General features: G+C 46.4%; 1 protein-coding gene across 1 annotated transcript in view; it reads left to right on the top strand.

The window, feature by feature from the left end:
* kcnq5a (potassium voltage-gated channel, KQT-like subfamily, member 5a) overlaps positions 1 to 26,561 on the top strand; it is a 40,824-nt gene that overhangs the window by 9,318 nt on the left and 4,945 nt on the right. The window contains exons 2-12 of the mRNA XM_037466369.2: positions 15,812 to 15,902; positions 16,293 to 16,419; positions 16,648 to 16,823; positions 17,044 to 17,169; positions 17,492 to 17,602; positions 17,979 to 18,074; positions 18,968 to 19,062; positions 19,255 to 19,281; positions 21,860 to 22,095; positions 22,177 to 22,288; positions 24,027 to 24,158. Of these exons, the coding sequence (XP_037322266.1) occupies positions 15,812 to 15,902; positions 16,293 to 16,419; positions 16,648 to 16,823; positions 17,044 to 17,169; positions 17,492 to 17,602; positions 17,979 to 18,074; positions 18,968 to 19,062; positions 19,255 to 19,281; positions 21,860 to 22,095; positions 22,177 to 22,288; positions 24,027 to 24,158 (1,329 nt within the window). The remainder of the gene's footprint in view (positions 1 to 15,811; positions 15,903 to 16,292; positions 16,420 to 16,647; positions 16,824 to 17,043; positions 17,170 to 17,491; positions 17,603 to 17,978; positions 18,075 to 18,967; positions 19,063 to 19,254; positions 19,282 to 21,859; positions 22,096 to 22,176; positions 22,289 to 24,026; positions 24,159 to 26,561) is intronic.

Below are 26,561 nucleotides of genomic sequence, written 5' to 3'. Positions count from 1 at the left end.
CCGGCTGTCCTCCTCAGGAGGGGAAGCAGACGTGTTTCAGAGAGGTCGCCGGCTGAATTCAGAGCGTCAGCTCCAACCAGAGGAGCTCCGTCTTCACCTGGAGACCCGAGTGGGTCAAAGCGTCCGTAGAAGAAGCTCTGAGTGGACCCTAATTAACACACAGGGCTTTTGTTGCTTAACTATTTAAATGAGTCAAACCAAGTGTAGTTTGTAAATGTACAAGTAGGATCTCCTGTGAGGGTCGACCATGGCGGTAATTGTTCTCCTTACAAAAGCTTCCTCAGAACCACACAGCTGATCAAGTGTTGGGAAGCAGAAACAAGGAAAACATTTTTTATATTTAACCGCTCTCATGTTTGTCGGCATTTCGTCGGCAAAACAAGCCTTGAGTAACACAGCTGGCCCACAGTCCCATGCTCTAATTGGAAAAACGGGGGGGGGGAGGGGGGGCATATGGAGGTTCCATGTGGTTTGTTTTCTCTGCTGACAATCACATTAAAATACAACTCATTTGCATTTGATACAACATACCATCATAACTATTACATCTTTTGACAGATTCTTCTGCAACTATATTAAAAAACAACTGAACTGAGTTTTTTAACTTTGTTCTGCAACAGATGTTTTTTCACATTAACAAACCTTTATAATTTATTGCAGCTTGGGGACAGCACGATATGAGGTCAATATGCAACATGTGATGACTTAAAATGAATAGATTGTTGTGCCATTCTGCTGCTTTCAGAAGTTTGCATGAATAAAGTATATTTCTTGAACAATGTATCTATTGAACAAATTGACCTGAACACAAGAGGCCCCAATAAACAAAGAACTGGAGGTCAGTTTTCTCAAGGCGCCGTCTTTCTCTGCGTCTTTCTCAGCTGTGACAAAGAAATAATAATAATGTTTCATGAGGAGCTCGGTGTCCTCGTGCAGCGTGAATCCTACTGAAGCTCCTCCTAAAGCTTCACCAGGTGACCTCCTGTCTCTGGGGTCATCGAAGCACCGGACCTCACAGGGCAGCTGTTTGCTCCTCGATGCTTCACGTCGTTCTGGTGTCTTCTTCTCGCCGTTTTGAAGTCTTGAGTTTGGCTTTTGGACTTTTCGTCCTCGTTGAGTCCACCAGTCGTATTTGGACGAGACGTTGCAGTTGGAAAAGAGCGAGGCCCGATGGGGTCAGGCACTGTTACCATGGTAACAGCAAGCTACCAGCTAATGCTAGCCCGGGCTGGCTACTTTGGTAGTTCACATACTTTATATCAATTAGGAGAGTAAAAGAACCTGCTTTACTGAATACCAGATTGCTATTGGTACAACGAGCAGCAACCTGTCAATCAACCTTCACGTTGGTCTAACATGAAGCCTGTGTGTCTTTTCATGTGGATAAAAAAGTATCAGAGGTGCAGAGAGCTAGTTGTCTCTCCACTCGCCGCTGGATGAGGCCTGTTTGTGAGGTTTGTGTGGGTTGTGTGTGACGCTCAGGTGTGCTGCTGCGTTTCCTCCTGCCGCCCTCAGCTTGCAGAACAGACGTGTTGCCTCGATGCGTTGACCTCTGCTCCTCTGGGCGCGTGACTCATGGCGCCCGCGGGCTTCTGCGTCTCTGTCCGGGGAAACGTGTTAACCACAAAACAAGAGCGACCAGCGGCAGCGTCCTTCTGAGAAGACCCGACCGAACTCCGTACGAGAGAAGAGCTTTGCTGGAGAATGGGAAATCTTCTTATAATAAACACACGGATGGAAGCGTCGATAAGAGCGTGGTTGTGTGCAAGCTGTGCAACAAGGAATTCACATCGAGCCTCAAGTATCACCTCAACGCAACACAATTAGCAGCTAGCGTGGACGTACAAGGACCCACACCCAACCCACACTGCACCAGATGACTGGTTTAAGGACCAGGGTAACTACGTCCACGTCTGAAAAAATAACCAATGTTCTGAATGTACTTGAAAGTATTGTTCTACTTAAAAAACATAGTTTACAGAAGGTCTACTTACCTATAGGCTACCTGAATTTCTGAAAGTACTATATTTCTAAATATGCTATTGCTACACTGGAATTGGATGAATAAAAATAAAAATCCATGTGAAAAAAATGACTTCTCACTGTTCTCAGGTCATATATTTGTACGTATAATATATGCGATTAATTTCGATGAATTAATTACAAAGCCTCTAATTAATTAGATTAATATTTTTAATCGAGTCCCGGCCCTAATATAAATATACATGTTCTAATAGATTTTATGATGAATATAATTATATTGTTATAGTTATATTTATATTTATATATTCATTGATATACTGAATTGTTTGAATAAGATGTCCTTATTATGTTAAACTGTTGGAATAAATGTTAAATATTTAACTGCAAAGTAAGGGTATCAAATGTTTGTTTGATACCCTTTTTTGCATTGAATCATACTGGGTTTACTGGAACTGTTTGGTGGCCACTGACGAAAATGAAAAACCACTTAATTAAATAGAAATGTGGAACATTTATCAAAGTTTCGTTATAGCTGCATGCTCACTTTGAGGAATTACTCTTTAATAAGCTGTTGTCTTAACTAAATACGAGAAAACATGCTGTATAAACATAAATATCTACATAAATATATATCTATATAGATACAAAATGTTCTCACTTTGCTGACTTCCTATTTGACCTTTGCAGCGTCTTGTTTAAATGTTAATAATTCAATGTTAGATTCTGTTTAAATGCTAATCACATATTTAACATCTGCTTCCTCGTTCCGCCTCACAGGATTAATGCAGTTAACTTTCCGAGGTGTTATGGACCGGCTTCAAGCTTCGTGCCTTTGTAATCAGAGGAGACACACACACACACACACACGCATACTCTCTCTCTCACACACACACACACACACACGCATACTCTCTCTCTCACTCACACACCAGTCTGGGCTGTCTTTACTTTCTTTCTGGTTTCCTCTTCACTTTGTCGGATCATTTCATCTTTTGATCTCTGTAGAAATATAAGGGAAAATGCCTTCACACCTGTAATTGGTGTGTTTGGTACAGAGTTCGATACCATGAAGTCACATGAGCCGACTTGCCGCTCTCTGATTGGACAGTTGACCTCTAGTGAAAGCTCCTTGCTGTTCACATTCTCCAGCAGGTTGAGTGATGGCCGGCTGGAAGGACTCAAAGCAGACGGTTGTCTCTTACTGCAGTTAATCAGCCTTTTAATTGCTGTCATTTGAAGCCCCCCCCCCTGTCTGAAGAGGAAGTGAGTGCTTTCAAACGCCGTTTATCGGCCTGACATTACAGCTGACGAGCACTGGCTGTGCTTTTCATAAATGTCAACGCCGCCTGCGCTCCATCGTGGTCCATTATGGCGGTTTGTCCTCCAGCTGAGCAAACTGCTGGGGGGGGGCTTATCTATTCCGCCAGTTCCGCCATCTTTGTTTTTATCATATTCTTTCTCTCAGCTCGTTCAGTCCGCCATACGAGCTGTTTGATTTTAAAAAGCTCCACAGTCTCATACGTGATCATTGATGAGACACAAGATTATAGATGATGATCATAGATGAGACACATGATCATAGATGATGATTCTAGATGAGACACATGATCATAGATGATGATTCTAGATGAGACACATGATTATAGATGATGATTCTAGATGAGACACATGATCATAGATGATGATTCTAGATGAGACACATGATCATAGATGATGATTCTAGATGAGACACATGATCATAGATGATGATTCTAGATGAGACACATGATTATAGATGATGATTCTAGATGAGACACATGATCATAGATGATGATTCTAGATGAGACACATGATTATAGATGATGATTCTAGATGAGACACATGATCATAGATGATGATTCTAGATGAGACACATGATTCTAGATGATGATTCTAGATGAGACACATGATTATAGATGATGATTCTAGATGAGACACATGATCATAGATGATGATTCTAGATGAGACACATGATTATAGATGATAATTCTAGATGAGACACATGATTATAGATGATGATTCTAGATGAGACACATGATTGTAGATGATGATTCTAGATGAGACACATGATCATAGATGATGATTCTAGATGAGACACATGATTATAGATGATGATTCTAGATGAGACACATGATCATAGATGATGATTCTAGATGAGACACATGATAATAGATGAGACACATGATCATAGATGATGATTCTAGATGAGATACATGATAATAGATGATGATCATAGATGAGACAAAGCGCTTTTCTGGGTACCCAAAGACGCTTTACAATGTAAATCTAAGTAATGTACAGATAAGAGAAATAGAAACACAAAAAATTAGAAATGATCATTATACATGATAATAGATAAAACCACAAATGTTTTTGCCACATGAGTAAAATAATTGAATAACGAATAACTGGGTAAGAAACCCCCTCTCAGGACCCCCCCATGTAGACTCATTGCCCCCCCTAATGATGCCGTTCATATTTCATGAACCGGTTGCCTGCCTCCTTTTTTAATATCGCAGTCGTCAGGGAGAAGTCCAGAAATAGTCGTCCTGTCTCCATGGGACATTTTTTCATCTCACAATACAAAGCTGCCGGCGATTTGATCCACACACACTTCCAGCTGTGTGTGTGTGTGTGTTTGTGTTTGTGTTTATGTAGAAATCCCATTGCACGTTGCTGTGGTGAAAAGGGTTTAATGTGTTCACACACAAGCTGCTTTTCATCCGATTTTTTTGTCTTTTGCTCTCGTTCCTTCCCACCTGTGTGTGTGAGTGTGTTTATGTGTGTGTGTGTGTGTGTGTGTGTGTGCATGCTCCCTGACGTTACGTACACATTTGCGTCATTCCCCTTTTTCTTCCTTGCAAGAAATAAACGGAAAATACAACTTTGGTTCACAAGACACTTTATAACTGATTCTTGATTGAATGAGAAAATCACAACGACCATAAAACAGTTAAAAATATGAATCACACATCCCACCTAAAATAATCCAGATTAAATCATTTTAGAGGCAATCAGAGCCTCTCAGAGGACAGATCGCTGTCGTGGAGGACTGACTTTGACGGAGAGGAGTTCCTCCGTCATTGAGACTCAAACCGATCACAAACAGGCTCACGGTCAAATTATGAACTTCTCTTTCTAAATTCCTGTAAATTTATGGTTCTCGCACTTCATTCTAATTGAGTTATTTTACCGTAATTTCACGGTTTTTGTTTGGCAGCCGACGCTGCCAGTCATTTGACCGTTATATTACATGATTTGAATGTAATTTAAGAAAACAGTCAAATAAAATAATAATTACAGTATTTCTTCCGTAGAAAAAATGAGAAAAACATTACATTTGTCGCTATTAGCATAATACTTAAATTTACAGTTGGACTGTTGGTTTTTTAGATAATATCTTTATTTTTACTTTATTATGAGTTTTGCACATAATTGTAAAAAACACAAAAAATACTGTAAAAATGTTATTTTCCCAAAAATAGGATCTTTTTTTACGGTGTAGTAATATTCCTATTTAAATGTCTATGTGTGTGTTTATGTTGTAATTGAATAGCTGCTGGAACACTGAAGCAGATTAATGGAGAAGAAAAAACTTTGTTCAGCTGTTTAGAGGAAAAAGCACATTACAAATTACACAGATTTACAGAGAAGCATCCTTCAGTGTGTGTGTGCGTGTGTGTCTGTGTGTGCGTGTGTGTGTCTGTGTGCGTGTGTGTGTGTGTCTGTGTGCCTCCCAGCAGCTGCCTGCATGGATCCTTCTCCCTGAGGTGCAGAGTTGTTCTTACTAGTCGTCTCCTCCAGCTCACAAAGCAGAAACCACAGAATATAAATCAGTGCAGGGCAGAAGGAAGTTTTTATTCCGTAGTAGAAGTTTATTATCAGAGCCACATTGTGATGTTTGTGTTGTTGTGTTGACAAAAGAACCAGCTGCACTCACACAAAGCCCAGCTACTGTAATAGGAGCCTAGCTAATGGGGGAGGGTAATTCCATGAAGGCTGAATTAGATCTGCATTACACCTCAGAGATGAATCAATAGCTGCAAAGACCAGGAGAAGAGGAGAGACGCTCTGACAGACAACTGCTGCTGCGTCTTTATTTAGTGGAGTATAAATAGTTTCCCTTTGATCACTCAGACGGCATCAATACGTCCTCCGTCTCTTCACGGACCTTTATCTCCTGTCTGTGTCAGCTGGAAGAAAGTCGAGCCGCGTGTTCAGATATTAAAGCTGTTTGGACGAGGTCGTCGACGCCTCACTCGACCAATCGGATCAAACTACAGTTTCACTTTAAGACTTTTACCGCTGACTTCCTGTTTTACGCCGGTAGACGAGGTCGAGAGAACCTGCCGTTCTGCAGAGTGTCGAACCTGCATTCTGTGTAGTGACCAGCAGGGGGCGACTCCTCTGCTCCCATAGACGTCTATGAGGAAATGACTCTACTTCTGTGTAGTGACCAGCAGGGGGCGACTCCTCTGCTCCCATAGACGTCTATGAGGAAATGACTCTACTTCTGTGTAGTGACCAGCAGGGGGCGACTCCTCTGCTCCCATAGACGTCTATGAGGAAATGACTCTACTTCTGTGTAGTGACCAGCAGGGGGCGACTCCTCTGCTCCCATAGACGTCTATGAGGAAATGACTCTACTTCTGTGTAGTGACCAGCAGGGGGCGACTCCTCTGCTCCCATAGACGTCTATGAGGAAATGACTCTACTTCTGTGTAGTGACCAGCAGGGGGCGACTCCTCTGCTCCCATAGACGTCTATGAGGAAATGATTCTACTTCTGTGTAGTGACCAGCAGGGGGCGACTCCTCTGCTCCCATAGACGTCTATGAGGAACTGACTCTATTTCTGTGTAGTGACCAGCAGGGGGCGACTCCTCTGCTCCCATAGACGTCTATGAGGAAACGACTCTACTTCTGTGTAGTGACCAGCAGGGGGCGACTCCTCTGCTCCCATAGACGTCTATGAGGAAATGACTCTACTTCTGTGTAGTGACCAGCAGGGGGCGACTCCTCTGCTCCCATAGACGTCTATGAGGAAATGACTCTACTTCTGTGTAGTGACCAGCAGGGGGCGACTCCTCTGCTCCCATAGACGTCTATGAGGAAATGACTCTACTTCTGTGTAGTGACCAGCAGGGGGCGACTCCTCTGCTCCCATAGACGTCTAAGAGGAAATGACTCTACTTCTGTGTAGTGACCAGCAGGGGGCGACTCCTCTGCTCCCATAGACGTCTATGAGGAAATGACTCTACTTCTGTGTAGTGACCAGCAGGGGGCGACTCCTCTGCTCCCATAGAGGTCTATGAGGAAATGACTCTACTTCTCTCTTGATTTATTCCCTCAGTAAACATTGTAAACATGAGTTTATGGTCTCAGTCTCTAGTTTCAAGTCTTCTTCAATGCAGCATGATGTTCATTTAGTGAATCATGGTCCATGTAGAGTCAAACAGACCATGAAGCAGGAGATGCTTTGGGGCGGGGCCTAATGCTGATTGACAGGTCTCCATCAGAGACGTATGCGGCGCCTCTATGTCCTGCTATAGTCACTTCCTGTTGATGGAGGTTCCTTATGATGATGCATCCCTGAGTGTCTCCTGGTTGTTTTTGAGCCTTCGCTCATCAACACGTGATCGGAGCTTTATTTTGAAGCCGTTTATTTAACATGATCTCAGATCATGTAACGAGGCTAATTCAATTCATCTAATATTGGATCCCTGTGGATGGGGAGGGGGGGGTAAGGACGACCTTGTTTGCCTGACGTCACTTTAACATCCAGAGGTATCAATCCAACGTTAAAGTTCTTCTGCAGTACATGAGGAGTGTGCTGCAGAGGAGGATGAAGGTGCTGTTATTGACTTATTGATTTATTGAGTGTTGCAGCGTTAGTGACTAATCAGAAAGGTTTTCTATCGGTCATGTGATTAGAGCTTTGGATTCTGTGCACAGTTTATTATGGATCATATTAGATCAGCTAATGTAAATGAATAAACTGAACGTATGAGGGACGGCAGATAATGAAATAAGTCCTGATGCCCCCCCCCCCCCCCCCACAGGAGTATTGATGAGCGTGAACATGCCGATCATCTCTGGGCCCACAGTGAGTGACCCGCTTCTAACCCACCATCCCCCCCCCCCCTCTGGCTATTAAGGCAGTAAATAGGGCCACGACCCCCCCCCGCGGGGCCTCTCTCTTAAACGGACGGAGCTCCATAGATGTCCAAGCATCAGATGGTTCTACCATAAACGGTGGTGAAGTGGGAAAACGTTCCAGATACTGGGGGTGGGGGTGGGGGGGGGGGCAATCGTACCGGTGTGTGCCTCGGGGGGGAGGAGCGAAGGTTCAAAGGTCAAAGACCACACAAGATCGTCTGGTCGTTGCTCATGTACAGACAGCAGTGTGTGTGTGTGTGTGTGTGTGTGGGGGGGGGGGGGTTATGGTGGGGAGGTGTACTCTTCACACACTTTATATTCCAGGAGCTGAAGTGACACATGAAGCTTTGTGGTTTTGAACGATGCTTCCTTTATGTGTAAATATATATATTTAGATATATTTTAATATGAATGTGTATTTATATTGTGTATTTATGTATTATGTATTTATATATATATATATATATACAGTATGTGTGTATATGTATGTATAAATATATGTATATACATAAACATATTCATTATAAATCTAAATATTCATATATGTAGTAATCTTACTTGTGTGTGTCTTTTCTAGTGTACATTGCGTGTAACCTAAACCACAGCCTGTGATGCTATCCAGACCCCCACTGTGTGTGTGTGTGTGTGTGTGTGTGTGATGAAACACAGTCACAGTAGTAACCCAGCAGCCTCTAATATTCCGTTACGTGGCGCTTTTCTTTGCTGCTGGTCTTTGTTCTGTCATTTATTCAACATCCTTCTGTACAATATATGTATTTTGATATATTATACTATTAGTATTGATTGATTATTAGTATAGTATTGATGTGAAAGGAGGTTGGAGAATTTTAAACATTTGTAGAATATATTTTAATCAGCTTATCACACCGTGTTTTATTATTAAGTGTCATAAAAGTTCTCTTTACAAAGATCAGAGGGACTTATAATGAATTATAATCTCTTTATTACACATTATGTGTACATTATATACACAGGTCATCGTTTGCTTCTTCAACACATCTACTGGATTCTTCTTCTGCTGCTGTTTGTTTGGTTCACACACGCACACACACACACACACACACACGCACACACACGCACACACACACACGCACACGCACGCACGCACACACACACGCACGCACAAACACACACACACACACGCACACACACATACAATGTGATACAACAAGCCAAAGATGATGATATTCGTATTGAAGTTGAGTCATTGGATCAGAGGGACTTTTCTCACGCCTTCTCAAGTGTGTGTGTGCATCACGTTGTGCGTGTGTCTGCTTTTGTGTACGTGTGTGTGAATGTGTGTCTGTGTGTGAGTGTCACCATATTACTGTAATGGACGGAAAATCTCTTTACACACTTCAACACAAGATTAAACCTTTAAACCTCCCTGCTCTTCACACACAGACGCACACAGACAGACGCACACACACAGACGCACACAGACGCACACACACAGACACACACAGACGCACACACACAGACGCACACACACAGACGCACACACACAGACACACACCAAAATAAGACCCTCTTCTTCTTTTCCTCCTTGTTTCTGTTTCTTTATTCTTTTGTTGTCATCCTCTTCTCTTTCTTCTCTGTAACTTTAACTCTACTAGTTTAACACACACATTTATTAATATAATAATAATAAGTTAATTATTGATTCTGTTTTTCTCTTGGTCTCAATGTGACTCTCAAAGAACTGAAAATAGAAATGAATTATATTTTGACGTTTCTCTCTGTGAGGTTCAGATGTAATGTTTCACATCTCTGATCTTCTAACTCAGAGAGAACAGATGTTACAGTACAGTGATCTAAATGATACAATATACTTAATATAAGTATAAAAATACAAAAAGATTTTACTTACACTTAATTATTACTCAAAAAAGGTTTAAAAACGTCATGATGATTGAACTGAGGAGTTTGTGTGTTTAATACCAATTAGAGAACAAGGGAATGGAAGCAAACCAGTGTTCACACACACACACAGACGCACAAACACACACACACACACACACACACACACACCGTGCACGTTAGAGGAGTGTTTAGCACGCAGAAAAGCAGCTGCACTGGCGTTTCAAAACAGACAGCTCAGGAAATAGCTCGCTCTCTAACACACACACACACACACACACAGACACACACACACACAGACACACACACACACGCTCTGCTGGTTGCAGTGAGCTCGTTTTTTGGCTCCTTTTTCATGTCAAACTGTAGATGTGAGAAACATTTCACTGATTCCACTCATTACTTTACGATCAGTGTCCGTTTCCTCAGAAGAACGAGACCGAATGGAAGCCCCACCCTGCTGAGCATTAGAAGCACATTAAGAAATGTCCAAATCAATGCCAAAGATCCCGCAGGGAGACGACCTGCTGGGAGTCAGTGCTACAGGCGCACTGCCCCCCCCCCAGCCAGAGAGGAAAGGTTTGATGGAGCGATGTGATTGGTCCCCATCGCTGATCATCCCTCTCATCTGGAGGCCAACAGCTCGGCTCTTCACGGCGTTCCCAGCATGCCCTGCCTCCCCCTCGCAGGTCCGCTGCTTTCTTTCCTTCTTGGTTTTGTTTGATGCTGTTGAGTCGATCAAATATTACATCCAACATTTTGTTGGTTTCAGTAGTGAAAATAAAGTCTGAATCAAACACAACACTTGAACATCATTTGTTCTGAACTATTGAAGCGCTTTCCCTCTTAAGGTTTTACAAAAGCAAAATGAAAAGACCACATTTAGGACAAACAGGTTTGGTGAGAGAGTAGAAAGCTTTAACGTCACCACCATAAAGCATGGAAGCAGTCACATATCTGTGTGTTATGATGTCAAACCTCCGGGGGGGGGGGGGGGGGGGTCTGCGACTCACTCAGCTTCTCTCGCTCTGATCTGGAGGAGGACAGAAGGAGGAGGAGGTGTAGCAGCTTTCTTCTTTATTCGTTCCCTCCCCACTGGACCCGGAGAATCTTCCTTTTTTAATTCCGTCCTATTGGATCCACTTCTGTCGTCCTCCATCTTTCCTCCTCACTGAGTGTCCTCCTGTCTTTGAACGCCTCCTCGTTAAATCATCGTTTAGTGCATGTCCGGAGCGAAGGGCCTTAGACCTGATCGCTGCTTGGAGGAGCTGCACAGTGAAGAATGTGCACAAACGCCATCAGTGGTGCTACAGGTGTGTGTGTGTGTGTGTGTGTGTGTGGACCCGCCCAAATATTCAAATGATGCGTGGAATACGTGGAAATCCTTTGATTGAAGTGAAAATCTGATCATGTACTAGAGACACTGCATTCGAATGCTCAGGAGCAAGATTTATTTAAGAATGAATGTACATTTTCAGGTCATAACTCACAGATCTGACTGCTTCCACACTCCTTTGTGTCCAGGTTAGTTGGGGACACACAAAAGGAGAGGTTAACACGCACAGAAGGAAAGGGGGGGGGGGGGCGGTGTTCTTCTGATCCCTGATGATCTGGTCTTCAACAGTCTGTGTCTAGTTAAGTGAGAACACACACACACACACACACACACTGAGAGGTTTCTGACTCTTGTTGCACCGGTCCATCCTCAGCGTCCCACATCATGGAAAGTTGGCTCCTGTCTCTGTCTTTCCGTCTGTCTGCCTCCGATGTGGGATGAGAACAGCTGGTGGGCACGTCTTAAGGGTTCCATCCCCTCTCTGCTTTCACTAAGACTCAGAGAGAAGTTCTCATTCGTTAAATGCAGTTCCCACTTTGTTCCAACTACACCTCCTGGTTGTGTTTACAACGTTGGTTTGTTATATTATTTTAAGGTTTACCAATGCGACAAAGCTACTTGGTTTAGTTTGGGAAAGAATAAATGTTGTAAAACCTCTCTGACCTCAACGCATTTTCAAATGTAAACACAACCAAGTTGCTTCCTGTGAAAGTTGAAGGGTTTATTTTGAAAGGTATCGAGCTGAAATTGTCACGTTAAAACTTAACGCTAGAAAGCTATTTCTATAGAATAAGCTAATGTCGTCATGGTGACCTCACTCACTAGTTGATGTTTTAGACCGAATTAAGACCAGTGAAAAGGAAGTGACCATATTTGGACTGAGGGGTACGAAGAGACGGCGTATATATCACTGGTGTTGACCTGTCAATCAGCATTAGGCCCCGCCTGAGTCATTTCCTCATAGACGTCTATGGGAGCAGAGGAGTCGCCCCCTTCTGGTCACTACACAGAAGTAGAGTCATTTCCTCATAGACGTCTATGGGAGCAGAGGAGTCGCCCCCTGCTGGTCACTACACAGAAGTAGAGTCATTTCCTCATAGACGTCTATGGGAGCAGAGGAGTCGCCCCCTGCTGGTCACTATACAGAAGTAGAGTCATTTCCTCATAGACGTCTATGGGAGCAGAGGAGTTGCCCCCTGCTGGTCACTACACAGAAGTAGAGTCATTTCCTCATAGACGTCTATGGGAGCAGAGGAGTGGCCCCCTGCTGGTCACTACACAGAAGTAGAGTCATTTCCTCATAGACGTCTATGGGAGCAGAGGAGTCGCCCCCTGCTGGTCACTACACAGAAGTAGAGTCATTTCCTCATAGACGTCTATGGGAGCAGAGGAGTCGCCCCCTGCTGGTCACTACACAGAAGTAGAGTCATTTCCTCATAGACGTCTATGGGAGCAGAGGAGTCGCCCCCTGCTGGTCACTATACAGAAGTAGAGTCATTTCCTCATAGACGTCTATGGGAGCAGAGGAGTCGCCCCCTGCTGGTCACTACACAGAAGTAGAGTCATTTCCTCATAGACGTCTATGGGAGCAGAGGAGTCGCCCCCTGCTGGTCACTACACAGAAGTAGAGTCATTTCCTCATAGACGTCTATGGGAGCAGAGGAGTCGCCCCCTGCTGGTCACTACACAGAAGTAGAGTCATTTCCTCATAGACGTCTATGGGAGCAGAGGAGTCGCCCCCTGCTGGTCACTACACAGAAGTAGAGTCATTTCCTCATAGACGTCTATGGGAGCAGAGGAGTCGCCCCCTGCTGGTCACTACACAGAAGTAGAGTCATTTCCTCATAGACGTCTATGGGAGCAGAGGAGTCGCCCCCTGCTGCTCACTACACAGAAGTAGAGTCATTTCCTCATAGACGTCTATGGGAGCACAGAATGCACAGAATGCAGCTTGAACAAATGCACCAGGATGGAACTGGTCTGTATCGATTGGGTTGGTTTCATAGTGCGACCTGAAGGGGGAGGAGCCTATCTGTGTTCTCTCATCTCTGTTCATCTCCCCTCTTCTTCGTCTCTTTCTCTCTCTCGTTTTATTCCTCACGTTAGCTGCTGATCTCGTCTAGATTCACATGATCCAGTGGGTCTCTGCTGCTTCTTCTCTCTCACTTCATTTCTCAAGCTGTCCCCCACGCTGCCGACCCCCCCCCCCCCCCCCTCTTCCCCTCTTCTTTCTGCTCTCGGCGCCCCGACCCCCTCCCTTGATTGAAAGGGTATGGATGGCTGGCACGGAAAGAAAGAAGGAACCAGATAATGACACCAGACCGGATCGTGTGGAAAAACCTGACCTTGCACACACACACACAGACACACACACAGACACACACAATGCTCAGATAAACACATGTGCACCCTTTTATAGTGTTCCTCCTCTTCATCATAAACACACTTGTTCATATTCTGGAGTGCGACATGCTTTCACTGCACACGTTCACGAGCCTCATGATGCCGTGAAAAAGTGCCGTTTGTTCTGCTCAACGTCTGTTTGATGATTTTAAATCTCCATTCACTTAGAGGTGTCTCCTGAGAGCGATTTGGCACTCTGAGGTGTGTGTGTGTGTGTGTGCGTGTGTGTTACTATTATTTATCCACTGCACATATCCGTGTTAAAGCTCTCAGGCCTGAGCTTTTAACTTCTGCTTTATATTCTCTTCATGCTGTCAGTGATCAATGAATCAAACCCTCTCGTGGGTTTAAACGTGTGATTCGAGCCGCCTGATTGGACGTCGGCTGTGAGTCCATCGTTTAGGGGAGTGGGTTCCACTGGATTTGGTGACTTCTGTAGCCGGTGACACCAGATGGAAAAGAGTTGGCTGAGGTTCATCTGGTTGGTTCCAATGTGCTGGATTATGTGTGTTAACACTTTCACGAGGGAGCTTTACACTCTTCTAGTCATCAAAGCATGTTCTCTTGTAAACACTAACACTAAATGTGACTCTTCTAATGACTTCAAAGCGGTTTGAATAAAATGTACATTTCAGAGCGGCGTGGCGTTGAATTGAAGCCGCACGTATCTCCTCCATTGTCTCCGTTCTGAGGCGTCAAGCCTCGAGATCCAGAGACCTGATCCCTCTCACGGCTCTGTTTAGTCTCCTGGAGTCGATCATCAGCAATACACCCCCCCCCCTCCTTCCTCCCCCCTCTCCCTCTCTCTCACACACCTGCATCTCGTCTGGTCTCCCAGATGTTGTCCTGACATGGGGACGGAGACGATTAGCACGCCGTGTCCTCGCTGCCACCGTAGAATTAAACCACAGCTGGTTCCAGGTAGCGAGTATCAGAAAACAGCTGTTTACAGATCCATTTTACATCTGGAGCCCCTAAAAGAACAAGCCAGCATGGAGAGAGCTTTAGTTTTACACAGTAAAGTATTCTGGTGAGAATGAAGGAAACGCTTCTAGAGGTACGGGGTCAGGGGTCAGCGGGGGGGGGGGGGGGGGGGTCGCTGGTCACTGCATCGTCTAAAGAAGGAGCCGCTATCTAGTGCAGATGTGAGGAACCATCAGTCCTCATCTGCTGTAACTCAGTCCCAGGTACACACACACACACACTCAGACACACACACACGCACACACACACACACACACACGCACGCACACACACACACACACACACACACACACACACACACACACACACACACACACACACACACACACCGTTTTCATATTCCTCATGGAAATATAAATTGTGGCATCAATCAGGAGAGAGAACCAAGTGATGGAGAGAGGAAATGAAGGATGGAGAGGACATCAGAGGGAGATGCTCTGCACACGGAGGAGAAGACAGTAAACATCTCACAGACAGATGGCTTCCTCAAAAAAAACTCAGCACTGCAGGCCGGCGCATATGTTGCCTGGAAGCTGCTCTGTGAATGTTAATATGTGTTTGCTCATTAACCGAGGTGCCATATGAGGAAGGCTCCGATTGGACCACGTTCTGATTAAAACCAATCTTTTACGAGTGTTGTCATGTTCGGTGACAAACGCCTCCAGCTGGGGAGTTTGGGTTTGACGTCAGCAGGGTTTTTTTGTAGTTATCCCCCCTCTGAAAGCAGGGGGTGCTTTAGGGCGGGGCTACACGCTGATTGACAGGTCTATAATAGGCCATAAAGCATGGGATGCTTTAAAAAAAAAAGAAGCCAAGATGGCGACCATTGTAATAAGAGAGTAGAACATAATGAATCCCGCACTTTAAACAGGGCTTAGCTGGCCCGCTAACAGTGGTCGGTGCGGTCTAATTCCTGGTCAATGTGGCCCGGCAGAGGGAGAAAGAGTCACCTCATCCTAGAGCTCAGTGAGGAGAGTGGATCCAACACGCACAGCTGATTCTAACTCATGTGCGTGTTTCTGTGTGTGTGTGTGCGTTTGTCTCCACAGCTTCATCCTGGTGTTTGGATGCTTGGTTCTCTCCGTGTTTTCAACCATTCCCGCTCACCAGGAATTCTCTGCACACTGCCTGCTCATCCTGGTAGGACACACACACACATGCACACACACACACAGGAAGTGTATTCAATCAGGAGGTGTCTCTCTCGTTGAGTGTGTGTTACTGAGAGATTCTGCAGTGAAATGCGGATTGTTCATTCTCTGCTGTATAAGGAACCCTAATCATCGCCTCCCTGCTCTAAAGTGAACTCTTTAGTTTCTAATCAGACCTCTGATGTTTGTAAGAAAGTAATTATTCTTCTCCCAGTTAAAGCTCTTTTAGCTTCATAACAAACAGTGAGAATCTCATACGTGACCATTGAAGTCAACCACATAGTCTCATTGTGATGAACACTCCATCACGTCCTTCACTGCCTGCACTGCTTGTGCATTTGAAGGTCCTTGGTTTGTGTGCGTGTGTGTGCGTCTGCAGGAGTTTGTGATGATCGTGGTGTTCGGTCTGGAGTACATCATCCGGATATGGAGCGCCGGCTGCTGCTGCCGCTACCGAGGCTGGCAGGGCCGCCTGCGCTTCGCCAGGAAGCCCTTCTGTGTCATCGGTCCGTGTGCATTTTAAACTCTTTCATAATGTATACTTTATATGAAGTGTGACCGGTGATGGGGATGTTATATATTGAACCCGCGACCCCCCCCCCCCCCCGGAGGAGCGGCAGAAGATGAGATCATCATTAAATGTGGACATCCTGTCCTTCTTTGTTCATCGGCCTGAACTTCAGTCTAATAATTACTTTGTTTTTTCCCCTCCATTCCCCCTCCCTGCCCCCAAGACATCATCGTCCTCATCGCCTCGGTTGCCGTGGTTTCGGCCGGTAGCCAGGGCAACATCTTCGCCACCTCGGCGCTGCGTAGCCTTCGCTTCCTGCAGATCCTGCGCATGGTGCGCATGGACCGCCGGGGGGGCACCTGGAAGCTGCTGGGGTCTGTAGTTTATGCCCATAGTAAGGTAGGACTCCTGGAACCCCCAGGTATTAAATGTTATAATACGTTATTAAGTTAAAGGTATTTAAGTGCTTATGCTTGTGTAACATACCCATCGTCATCATCATCATCATCGAGTGTCGTTTCACCGTCTTTGTTCTTTACTGCTCGTGTTTACGACTCGATATTAACAACAGAACAAAGTGAGGCTTTTTATAAATGACCTGGTGGTGACCGTCCTGCAGGAGCTGGTGACGGCCTGGTACATCGGCTTCCTGGTGCTGATCTTCTCCTCCTTCTTGGTTTACCTGGTGGAGAAAGAGTTCAACAAGGAATTCGCCACCTACGCTGACGCCCTGTGGTGGGGCACGGTGAGAAGACACACAAATACAACCCGCACACACACAGCAACTACAGTGTGTACAGTCTACATCTCTTTTTACACTTTCTTACTGACGTCAAGTCACACCTCTCGTGCAACTGGATTAATAGTTAAATAATAGATTCAAACGACTAAACCCACATTTAGGTTTAACAACTAAACCGAAAATTAGGTTTAACGTACAGTTAAGTCTCAACTTGAAACACTCAAGGTTAGTAAACCAGTTCAAAAACCTTCTTTTTGTTCATGAATTCATGTAAAGTACATCTCATCTCATCTTTGCGACTTCCTGTTGAACCTTGACCCCTCAGATCACCCTCACGACCATCGGCTACGGGGACAAAACCCCGCAGACGTGGACGGGACGCTTGCTGTCCGCTGGCTTCGCTCTGCTGGGGATCTCCTTCTTCGCTCTGCCAGCGGTGAGTCATGAAGCTCCATGACCACTTCCTGTCAACAATACATGCCCGCAAGCTCCAGAGAGCTAATTCACTTCCTGCTAGCGCCAGAGAGCTAATTCACTTCCTGTTAGCTACAGAGAGCTAATTCACTTCCTGCTAACTCCAGATAGATATTTCACTTCCTGTTAGCTCCAGAGAGCTAATTCACTTCCTGTTAGATGCAGGTAGGTATTTCACTTCCTGTTAGCTCCAGAGAGCTAATTCACTTCCTGTTAGCTGCAGGTAGGTATTTCACTTCCTGTTAGGTCCAGAGAGCTAATTCACTTCCTGTTAGCTGCAGGTAGGTATTTCACTTCCTGTTAGCTCCAGAGAGCTAATTCCCATGTTTTTGGTTCAGGGAATCCTCGGCTCTGGTTTTGCCCTGAAGGTTCAGGAGCAGCATCGACAGAAGCACTTTGAAAAGAGGAGGAACCCGGCTGCTAGCCTCATCCAGGTACACACACACACACACACACACACACACTTCACCTCTACTGAATTTTAGTTGCAGCAGCTGAGAACCAGTGTGAACATGTGTATTTTGAGAGTGTCTCAGCTTTTCACTGTGTGTCTGTGTGTGTGTGTCCACTCTTTACACCTTGATGAGTGTGTGTCCACTCTTTACACCCTGATGAGTGTGTGTGTGTGTGTCCACTCTTTAAACCTTGATGAGTGTGTGTGTGTCCACTCTTTACACCTTGATGAGTGTGTGTGTATGTGTGTGGTCTCTCCTCCTATCAGAGTGAAGGTGTTTCATTAAGTGCACTCTGTCAGTGTCTGTCAGTGTCTGGTTGTGTGTCGCTGACGTCTCTCAGTTTCCGACAGCAAAAACAGTGGTGGGATTTCATGAGCCGTTTCCACGGTGACCAGTCCCTGTTGCTGACCCCCCCCCCAGCCCTCCCCAAGCCGTCACTCATAGTTACAGAAAAGACCAGATGTATCACTTTTGAATCAAGATCAGATCAATGCAGTTGACTTACATCGGTGTCAGATGCTGCATTTTACTGTGAATATCCCATAATGCTTCATTGTTGACTCAAACGGGAGAATCCTCTCCAGGTGCAGACGATGGAGACCATGACTTCTCACAGGTTGTGACAGATAAGGGGAATGAGATAAATGTACAGGTCTACCCTCATTTATGAGTTCAATCATCACACATGATGCAATCATTTAAATCACCAGAGCAGCTGTAAAATAGAGGTTTCATTCATGCAGCTGTTTATTTATTTTTAAACATCCTTCAGCTCTGCTTGATGGACCCTTCCGTCTGTCACTTCCCTCCCCCCTCCCCCCCCCCCCCCCCGTTCACCTAATGGTTTAATTGATGCTGGTTTGTCTCCGTAGTGTGTCTGGCGTAGTTATGCTGCTGATGAGAACTCGGTGTCCATCGCTACCTGGAAGCCTCATTTGAAGGCGTTGCACACCTGCAGCCCGGCCAAGTAGGTACCAGCCCACACGCGTGTTTCTCCATTCGCTCACACGCGCTTCCTACAATATTTAAAGTAACCGTCCGCTTGGCCTTCGACGCGTCGCACATCCATTCAGCGTATGAACGTGATGCAGCTGTCAATCATCACTGGATACTGATCTCTCCCCTTTGTCTCCTCCGCTTCCTCCCACTGACCCTGAAGGAAGGAGCAAGGAGAGACCACCTACAGGTTAGTACGACTCTCAGCTGGCTCCACACGCACGCACACACACACACACACACACGCACACACACACAAACACGCACACACACACGCACACACACACACACGCACACACACACAAACACGCACACACACACGCACACACACACACACACACACACACACACGCACACACACACAAACACGCACACACACACGCACACACACACACACACACACACACACGCACACACACGCCTTTATTTTGAATGATGTTTATCACGTGACTCTGACATCTCATGGTTCTTTTGGTGTCTTGTTGTTGGATCACAGATGAACAGAGTGATGGATTCATTCATTCGTTACCATGGTGATATCAATGATGTATTTAGGGATTGAAGCCTTGTTCACATGTTTAACATAAATATATAAGCTGTGGTACAGAGTTTCAACTCTTTCATCACGGCTGATGATGTGATAAAAGAACGCGATGCTTCCACCGTTTGATTCATGATGTTCTGCTGGAGTCAGGAGGAGATGTTCTGGTCCCTCAAGGTGGACAAGACACCAAGCACTTCTGATTCCTCCTTCACTTCACTCCATGTCTCCTTCCTCCTTCTCTCACTACTGTTTCCCTCCCTGCTCTTCACTCGCATAGAGGGGGGGGTGGGGGGGGGGGGTGGGCTTCAGTGTGTGCGTGTGTGTGTGTGCACGTGTGTGTCTGTGCGTGCCTTCAAAGACAGGAGTCTGTACCATGACGCACTTTTTCCATTGGGATGGTATTTATGTAACTCATCAAACACGAGTCGAGGACGCAGCGAAGTTGAAACAGAAAAAAGAAAAAAGGGGGGGGGGGGCAGAGAGAGATTTGTGAGTTTAATTATGCTCGTATAGTTTTTACAGAGCAGCCGATTCTCTACTGAGCCAGCAGCCACACACACACACACACACACACACACACACACACACACACACACACTTCTGCTGTGAGTCAAACACAACAATGTTTAATTAGGCTTCACCCCCCCCCCTTTGCTTAGAACCAGCTGTTCCAGTAAAGCCGATCCAGCGTGACGTCTTGACGGCGTTGCCGGTCGCGTGGCGCTCTCTCCTCAGAGGCTGCGGGGTCACCGGGGGTCAGCGAGGCTGCTTTTGGGTTTAAGCACACTCGTAAACACTGGCGGGTGTTTAATCTGGAGCTAGTGTGTGTGTGTGTGTGTGTGTGTGTGTGTGTATGCGTGTGTGTGTGTGTGTATGTGTGTCTGTGTGAGTGTGTGTGTGTGTGTATGTGTGTGTTGTGGGAGCCCAGTCTTCCGAGAGGAGCCTGGGGCTTCAGGTGGGAATAAGAGTTCAGCCGAGACCCCAGGATTGCAGTGAAGTCAAACAGAAATTTTATTTATTATAACCTGAGGGGAAGAGGGGAGGGGGCATAAGCAAACTCAAAACGCCGGGTTCACCGGAGGCATCGGGCAGCTCAGCTGGACTCGTCCTGGAGTGAGAAGGGCAGAGGGATTAGTGTCGTTCCGCTTCTTTTCTTCTTCCCCCGCAGTGTCGTCTCACCCTCCCTTTTACAGGCTCTTGATTGAGGTTCTGATTCAGAACACCTGGGAGGTGCACTTAGGGCCACCTGCTGTAGTACCGCCCATCCACTACCACGCCTCTTGGTGGCCGTTGCCTGGCTACCCCAAGCCATGTGGGGCGCTGCTCGCCAGCTGGGCCATCACAGTGTGTGTGTGTGCGTGTCTCTGTGTGTGTGTGTGTGTGTGTGTGTGTGTGTGTGTGTGTGTGTGTGTGTGTGTCTGTGTGTGTGTGTGTGTGTGTGTATGCGTGTGTGTGTGTGTGTGTGTGTGTGTGTGTGTGTGTGTGTGTGTGTCTGTGTGCGCACAGTTCATTCAAATGATTCCAACCTTTTCTTTAAAGAGTAACTGTGACTTCTCCTCATTTCACAGCTTTTTTTAAACCTGCTTTGTTAAAAAGCTTGATTCCAGAGTCCAGAACTCGCACCAAACTACGAGATGTAGACACAACTGGAACACACACCATAACACAAACACCGCGAGCGTCCAATCAGGGTCCAGAGAGCTCGTGGATGGAGATGATGTCCACTCCCTCCATCTCCTCCTCCTCCTCCTCCAGCGCTACGCAGCATCCTCTCAGCAAGGAGACCAACTCCCTGCTTCCCTCTCGTAGGGCTGTCAAAGTTACCATGTGACTAATTAAAGGGGGATTCAATAGAAAAGAAGTTGTTTGTGATTGTTGACGTCATCCTCCAGTTGAACAAATGAAACGTACCCGTAGATTCACTGTCACATGTTGCCTCCAAAGCATCAGACGCTCTGAGTGGTGCTTTTCTCTTGGTGACCTGGTGACCCACAAGTTGTGCTCTGGTGGTTTGGGCAGGTTGTGGGGGGGGCTATTTGGGCAGGGGGGGGGGGGAGGGTAAACCGACCGATGCCTGCGCCCTGGACTCTGAGGGGGAAACAGGTGTTGACAGCATCCCTCGCTCTATCGACCTCTGACCCCATCAAACACTTTCTGCATCAACTTCCTCCTGAACTCACTTCCCTTTGCCTTCTTCCCCCCCCCCACCCCCCCCCCCCCCCAGTCAGAAGCTGAGCTTCAAGGAGCGTGTCCGGATGGCGAGCCCGCGCGGTCAGAGCATGAAGAGCAGGCAGACGTCCGTCAGCGACCGCCAGCGCTCCTCCCCCAGCAACGAGGGGGGGGGCGAGCTGATGGGGGGGAGCCCGGCCAAGGTGCAGAAGAGCTGGAGCTTCAACGACCGGACCCGCTTCAGGCCCTCGCTGAGGCTGAAGAGCCAGACCCGCAGCGCGGCGCCGGACGGTGAGCCCAGGGCCGCGGGGGGGGCCGGAGGGGGGGGGTTGGAGATGAGCTGTGATGATGTCATCCCCGTGTGTGTCTCAGTGGACGCGGCGGCCATGGCGGCGGAGGACTCCTTCGACGAGAGGGGCTGCCACTGCGACGTGACGGTGGAGGACCTGTCGGCGCCGCTGAAGGCCGTCATCAGAGCCGTGAGGTGAGCTGCTGCTCCAGTCGTCATGGTGACAGGGACACGCACCAGCACCAGCAAGCCCCCCCCAACACGTTTCTGAGTATCAACAACCGTCCATACGTTCAACTGTTCACTTTGTTCACGTTGTCACATGACTCTTCGTCTGAAACAGGTTTGGCTTCTTGAAGAACTCAGAATGAAACCTTTTTTACAGAATCTGGTTAAAACAGATCTGCTTCATGGTCTACTAGAGACCTGTCAATCAGCGTGTAGCCCCGCCCTAAAGCATCCCCTGCTTTATGGTCTGTTTGACTCCACATGGACCATCATTCACTAAATGAACATCATGCTGCATTGAAGAAGACTTGAAACTAGGACTGAGACCATAAACTCATGTTTACAATGTTTACTGAGGGAATAAATCAATCTCCAGTGACCTTCCTCCTCCTGTGATTGGCTGGTTGGTCGTGTTGTGTAACTCATCAAGGTGCGCTCACGTCCCTCATTGATCTCTAGGCCGTTTGTTAACTGCATCGATCCAGAAAGAATGAAACAGTCCTCCGGTGATGTTTGTTTTCTACAACACAACAACAACACAACAACACAACATGTAGCAATGACACATCTCACTATGTTTGCTTCCCTCAAGCTGGTTTCTGGCTTTTCTGGCTTTTTACCTCTGTATCTGTATGACTCGGTGGGTGTTAATGGGGGCCTGAGGCGGGTTGGACCTGTGTGTGTGTGTGTGTGTGTGTGTGTGTGTGTGTGTGTGTGTGTGTGTGTGTGTGTGTGTGTTCCAGCAGACCCTGATCTCTTACACCAGCTCCCTGTGAGGGAATGTTTATCCTTCTGATTCTCGTCCTTCTCTGCTTCCTTGTGTTATTGTAAAGGATAAAGCTCCGTCTTTAGTGTTTGATTGATCACTTTCTCCCTGAGCTCATACGTGTGACCTCTTCAGGTCAATCAGTCGTGTTATAGATTTAATATTCCAGTATTCCTCATGAGCATATTTACTCCACATAGACTAAAACGTCTCATGTTCCCAACACGCATTCAGATTTTGCCCATATGGTTCAGTCTTTGCTGTAAATGATCCGTCCCATCTGTAAAAACAACAATAAGCATTTGCACATCTATTCATAAATTCATGTTCCCAACCTGTGATGCTTTTATTTATGACCCCGATCAGCAGAGCACTCGCACACCTTCATCTGAACTTCAGCTGCTCACGTTGTGGACGACAGCGTGTCCTCAGTGGGACTTTAGTTCTCTAGTGACCAGACGCACGGCTCCCCCCCCAACCCCCCCACGGGCCTTTCTCTGCAGGCAGCCCAAGCAGCGGGCTTTCCCAGGGTGTCGGGTTGAGGGTTGGACCCCCCCCCCCCCCCTGTTATTAGAGGGTCATCTGTCCCTGTTGTCTCCATTTAGACAGCGAGAGGGAAACGGGGCGACTGGGGACAGCAGGAGGCCCTGAAGGCAGCGATCGCCTCCCCTGCATCAATATTGTCCCCCCAGCGGGGGTCCTGCTCACGGGGTAAAGCAGAGGAGGATCACATGCTCACGTTCCAAAGTCAAGAGAATCCAGGGCACCTCGTGTCCCTTTAGAGGCGCCTTTAGGTAACCGAGACTTCAATAATGTTTTCATGACCCTCCGCCGCTCAGGAGGCTGCTGCTGCCCCCTGCTGGTGGGTCACAGTCGCTGCGTCCTCATTTCTCTGCACCGACCAACCTCGTCTCCTCTCTCCTCTGTGTGTGCCTGCAGGATCATGAAGTTCCACGTGGCGAAGAAGAAGTTCAAGGAGACGCTGCGTCCCTACGACGTGAAGGACGTGATCGAGCAGTACTCTGCGGGACACCTGGACATGTTGTGTCGCATCAAGAGCCTGCAGACCAGGTCAGGACTCACCTTAGATAATGACACGATCCTTATTCACGTATTTAAACGAAGCGACTTCCTCGTTTGAATTGAAATAAAGTACTTTGGTGGCTTTCTTCAGTTAAATGAACCGGTTGCTCCCATGTGAGGCCTTCTTCCCGTTCTATGTATTTGACACGTTAAACAGTTGTGTGAAACTACTGCTGGACTTCCTGTGAGTCCTCTAGAGGTCAGAGGTCACTACCTCCATCCCACTTGCAGCTGTGTGTGTGTGTGTGTGTGTACTCTACCTGTACACCTGTGTCCCCTCTCTCCCTCAGACTAGACTCTGTAGTGGGGCCTCCTGCGACGCCCTTCAGCAGCCGCGCCAAGACCGTTTCCTCTTCCTCTCTGCATTTATATTACAGCCAGGCCCGGAGGAAACACTCTGCACCGGGGTTAGAGACACCCCCCCCCGCCCCCCCCGCCCGCTAACACAACCAGTCCTCTGGGTCAAGCAGCCATGCATTCAGTGTGTAGTGGTTGTAGAAGCTTTGTGGGCTGGAGGTCCGGTTCATTTCTGTCTTTACCTCCTTACTCACACTAACAGACCCCCTCTCCCCCCACGACCTGAACCGGACTCGACCCAGGTCCCAGACTCAGGGTACCGTGGTCTAGTGTGAGACATGGTGGAGACGTTTCACCAAACCAGCTGCTTGACCCACGTCCTCTGTAGAGGTCATCAGGGAGCTCCACCAATGGACTTTGGACACAGTTCTACCAGGAAAATCCCTTATTAACTGTTTTTAAGCATTAACTGTGGTGAAAAGAAATGAAGCCCAAAAGTGTTCCTTCATGTCCTCACTAGTGAGCACCACTGGAGCTCTGTGAGGGTCCGGCCTCCCTGAAGACCTCCTCATGATGTCATCTAACACTGTACGGGCGTCCTCGGTGCTACTCGCAGAGGACTTTGTCTTCACGTAGAAGCGCCGATCCACAATCTCCTTGAACTCATGAATCAGAAGAATCCGACGTCAAAATGCGGCTTTGCTTCATTTCCTGTTTCCTTCAGATTCAAAACTCGTTCAGACGCTTCTGCAAATCCTTCAATGACGAAAGCAAAGCCCGGCGCCGCTGTGCGGTTGTGGATTGGTGCGTTCTCGTGTCCAAACCTCACAGGTTGTGCTGAATGAATAGAGGAATAACATGGTTAATAACATGGTTAATAACATGGTTCATAACATGGTTAATAACATGGTTCATAACATGGTTAATAACATGGTTCATAACATGGTTCATAACATGGTTCATAACATGGTTCATAACATGGTTCATAACATGGTTCATAGCATGGTTCATAGCATGGTTCATAACATGGTTCATAACATGGTTCATAACATGGTTCATAACATGGTTCATAACATGGTTAATAACATGGTTCATAACATGGTTAATAACATGGTTCATAACATGGTTCATAACATGGTTAATAACATGGTTCATAACATGGTTCATAGCATGGTTCATAACATGGTTCATAGCATGGTTCATAACATGGTTCATAACATGGTTAATAACATGGTTCATAACATGGTTCATAACATGGTTCATAACATGGTTCATAACATGGTTAATAACATGGTTCATAACATGGTTCATAGCATGGTTCATAACATGGTTCATAGCATGGTTCATAACATGGTTCATAACATGGTTCATAACATGGTTCATAACATGGTTAATAACATGGTTCATAACATGGTTCATAACATGGTTCATAACATGGTTCATAACATGGTTCATAGCATGGTTCATAACATGGTTCATAGCATGGTTCATAACATGGTTCATAACATGGTTAATAACATGGTTCATAACATGGTTCATAGCATGGTTCATAACATGGTTCATAGCATGGTTCATAACATGGTTCATAACATGGTTCATAACATGGTTCATAACATGGTTAATAACATGGTTCATAACATGGTTCATAACATGGTTCATAACATGGTTCATAACATGGTTCATAACATGGTTCATAACATGGTTCATAACATGGTAAAGGTAGTTTGTTCTCTGTGTCTGATGCTGTGTGTTGGTGGAAGCTGGAGATACACACAGAGTGACCATCCAGCACATCGTGAGCGAGATGATCTTTTGGATCATCTCGCTCACGATGTGCTGGATGGTCCAGATGAAGACGGCCATGAGGAGACGCAGCGTCTCTAGCGTTATGGTTGGTTTCCTTCACCTGAAGGCTGTGAAAGGTCATGTGACGTCTCGACCTTTTCTAAATCATTCAAAGAGGCCAAACCTCCCCCCCATGAGAGAAGCTTCCCCCGTGCTCCTCTGTGTCTGTCCCCGGCTGCTGGTCCAGATTAGACAAGTGTCTGACCCGGTCTTTCTCCTGTCTCCAGACTGGTGGCTGGGGGGGGCTCT

Source organism: Pungitius pungitius, chromosome 13 (genome assembly GCF_949316345.1).
Source record: "Pungitius pungitius chromosome 13, fPunPun2.1, whole genome shotgun sequence".
NCBI lineage: Eukaryota > Metazoa > Chordata > Actinopteri > Perciformes > Gasterosteidae > Pungitius > Pungitius pungitius.
The sequence above is the reverse complement of the archived record's forward strand: the minus strand, read 5'-3'. Positions and strand labels throughout refer to the sequence as shown.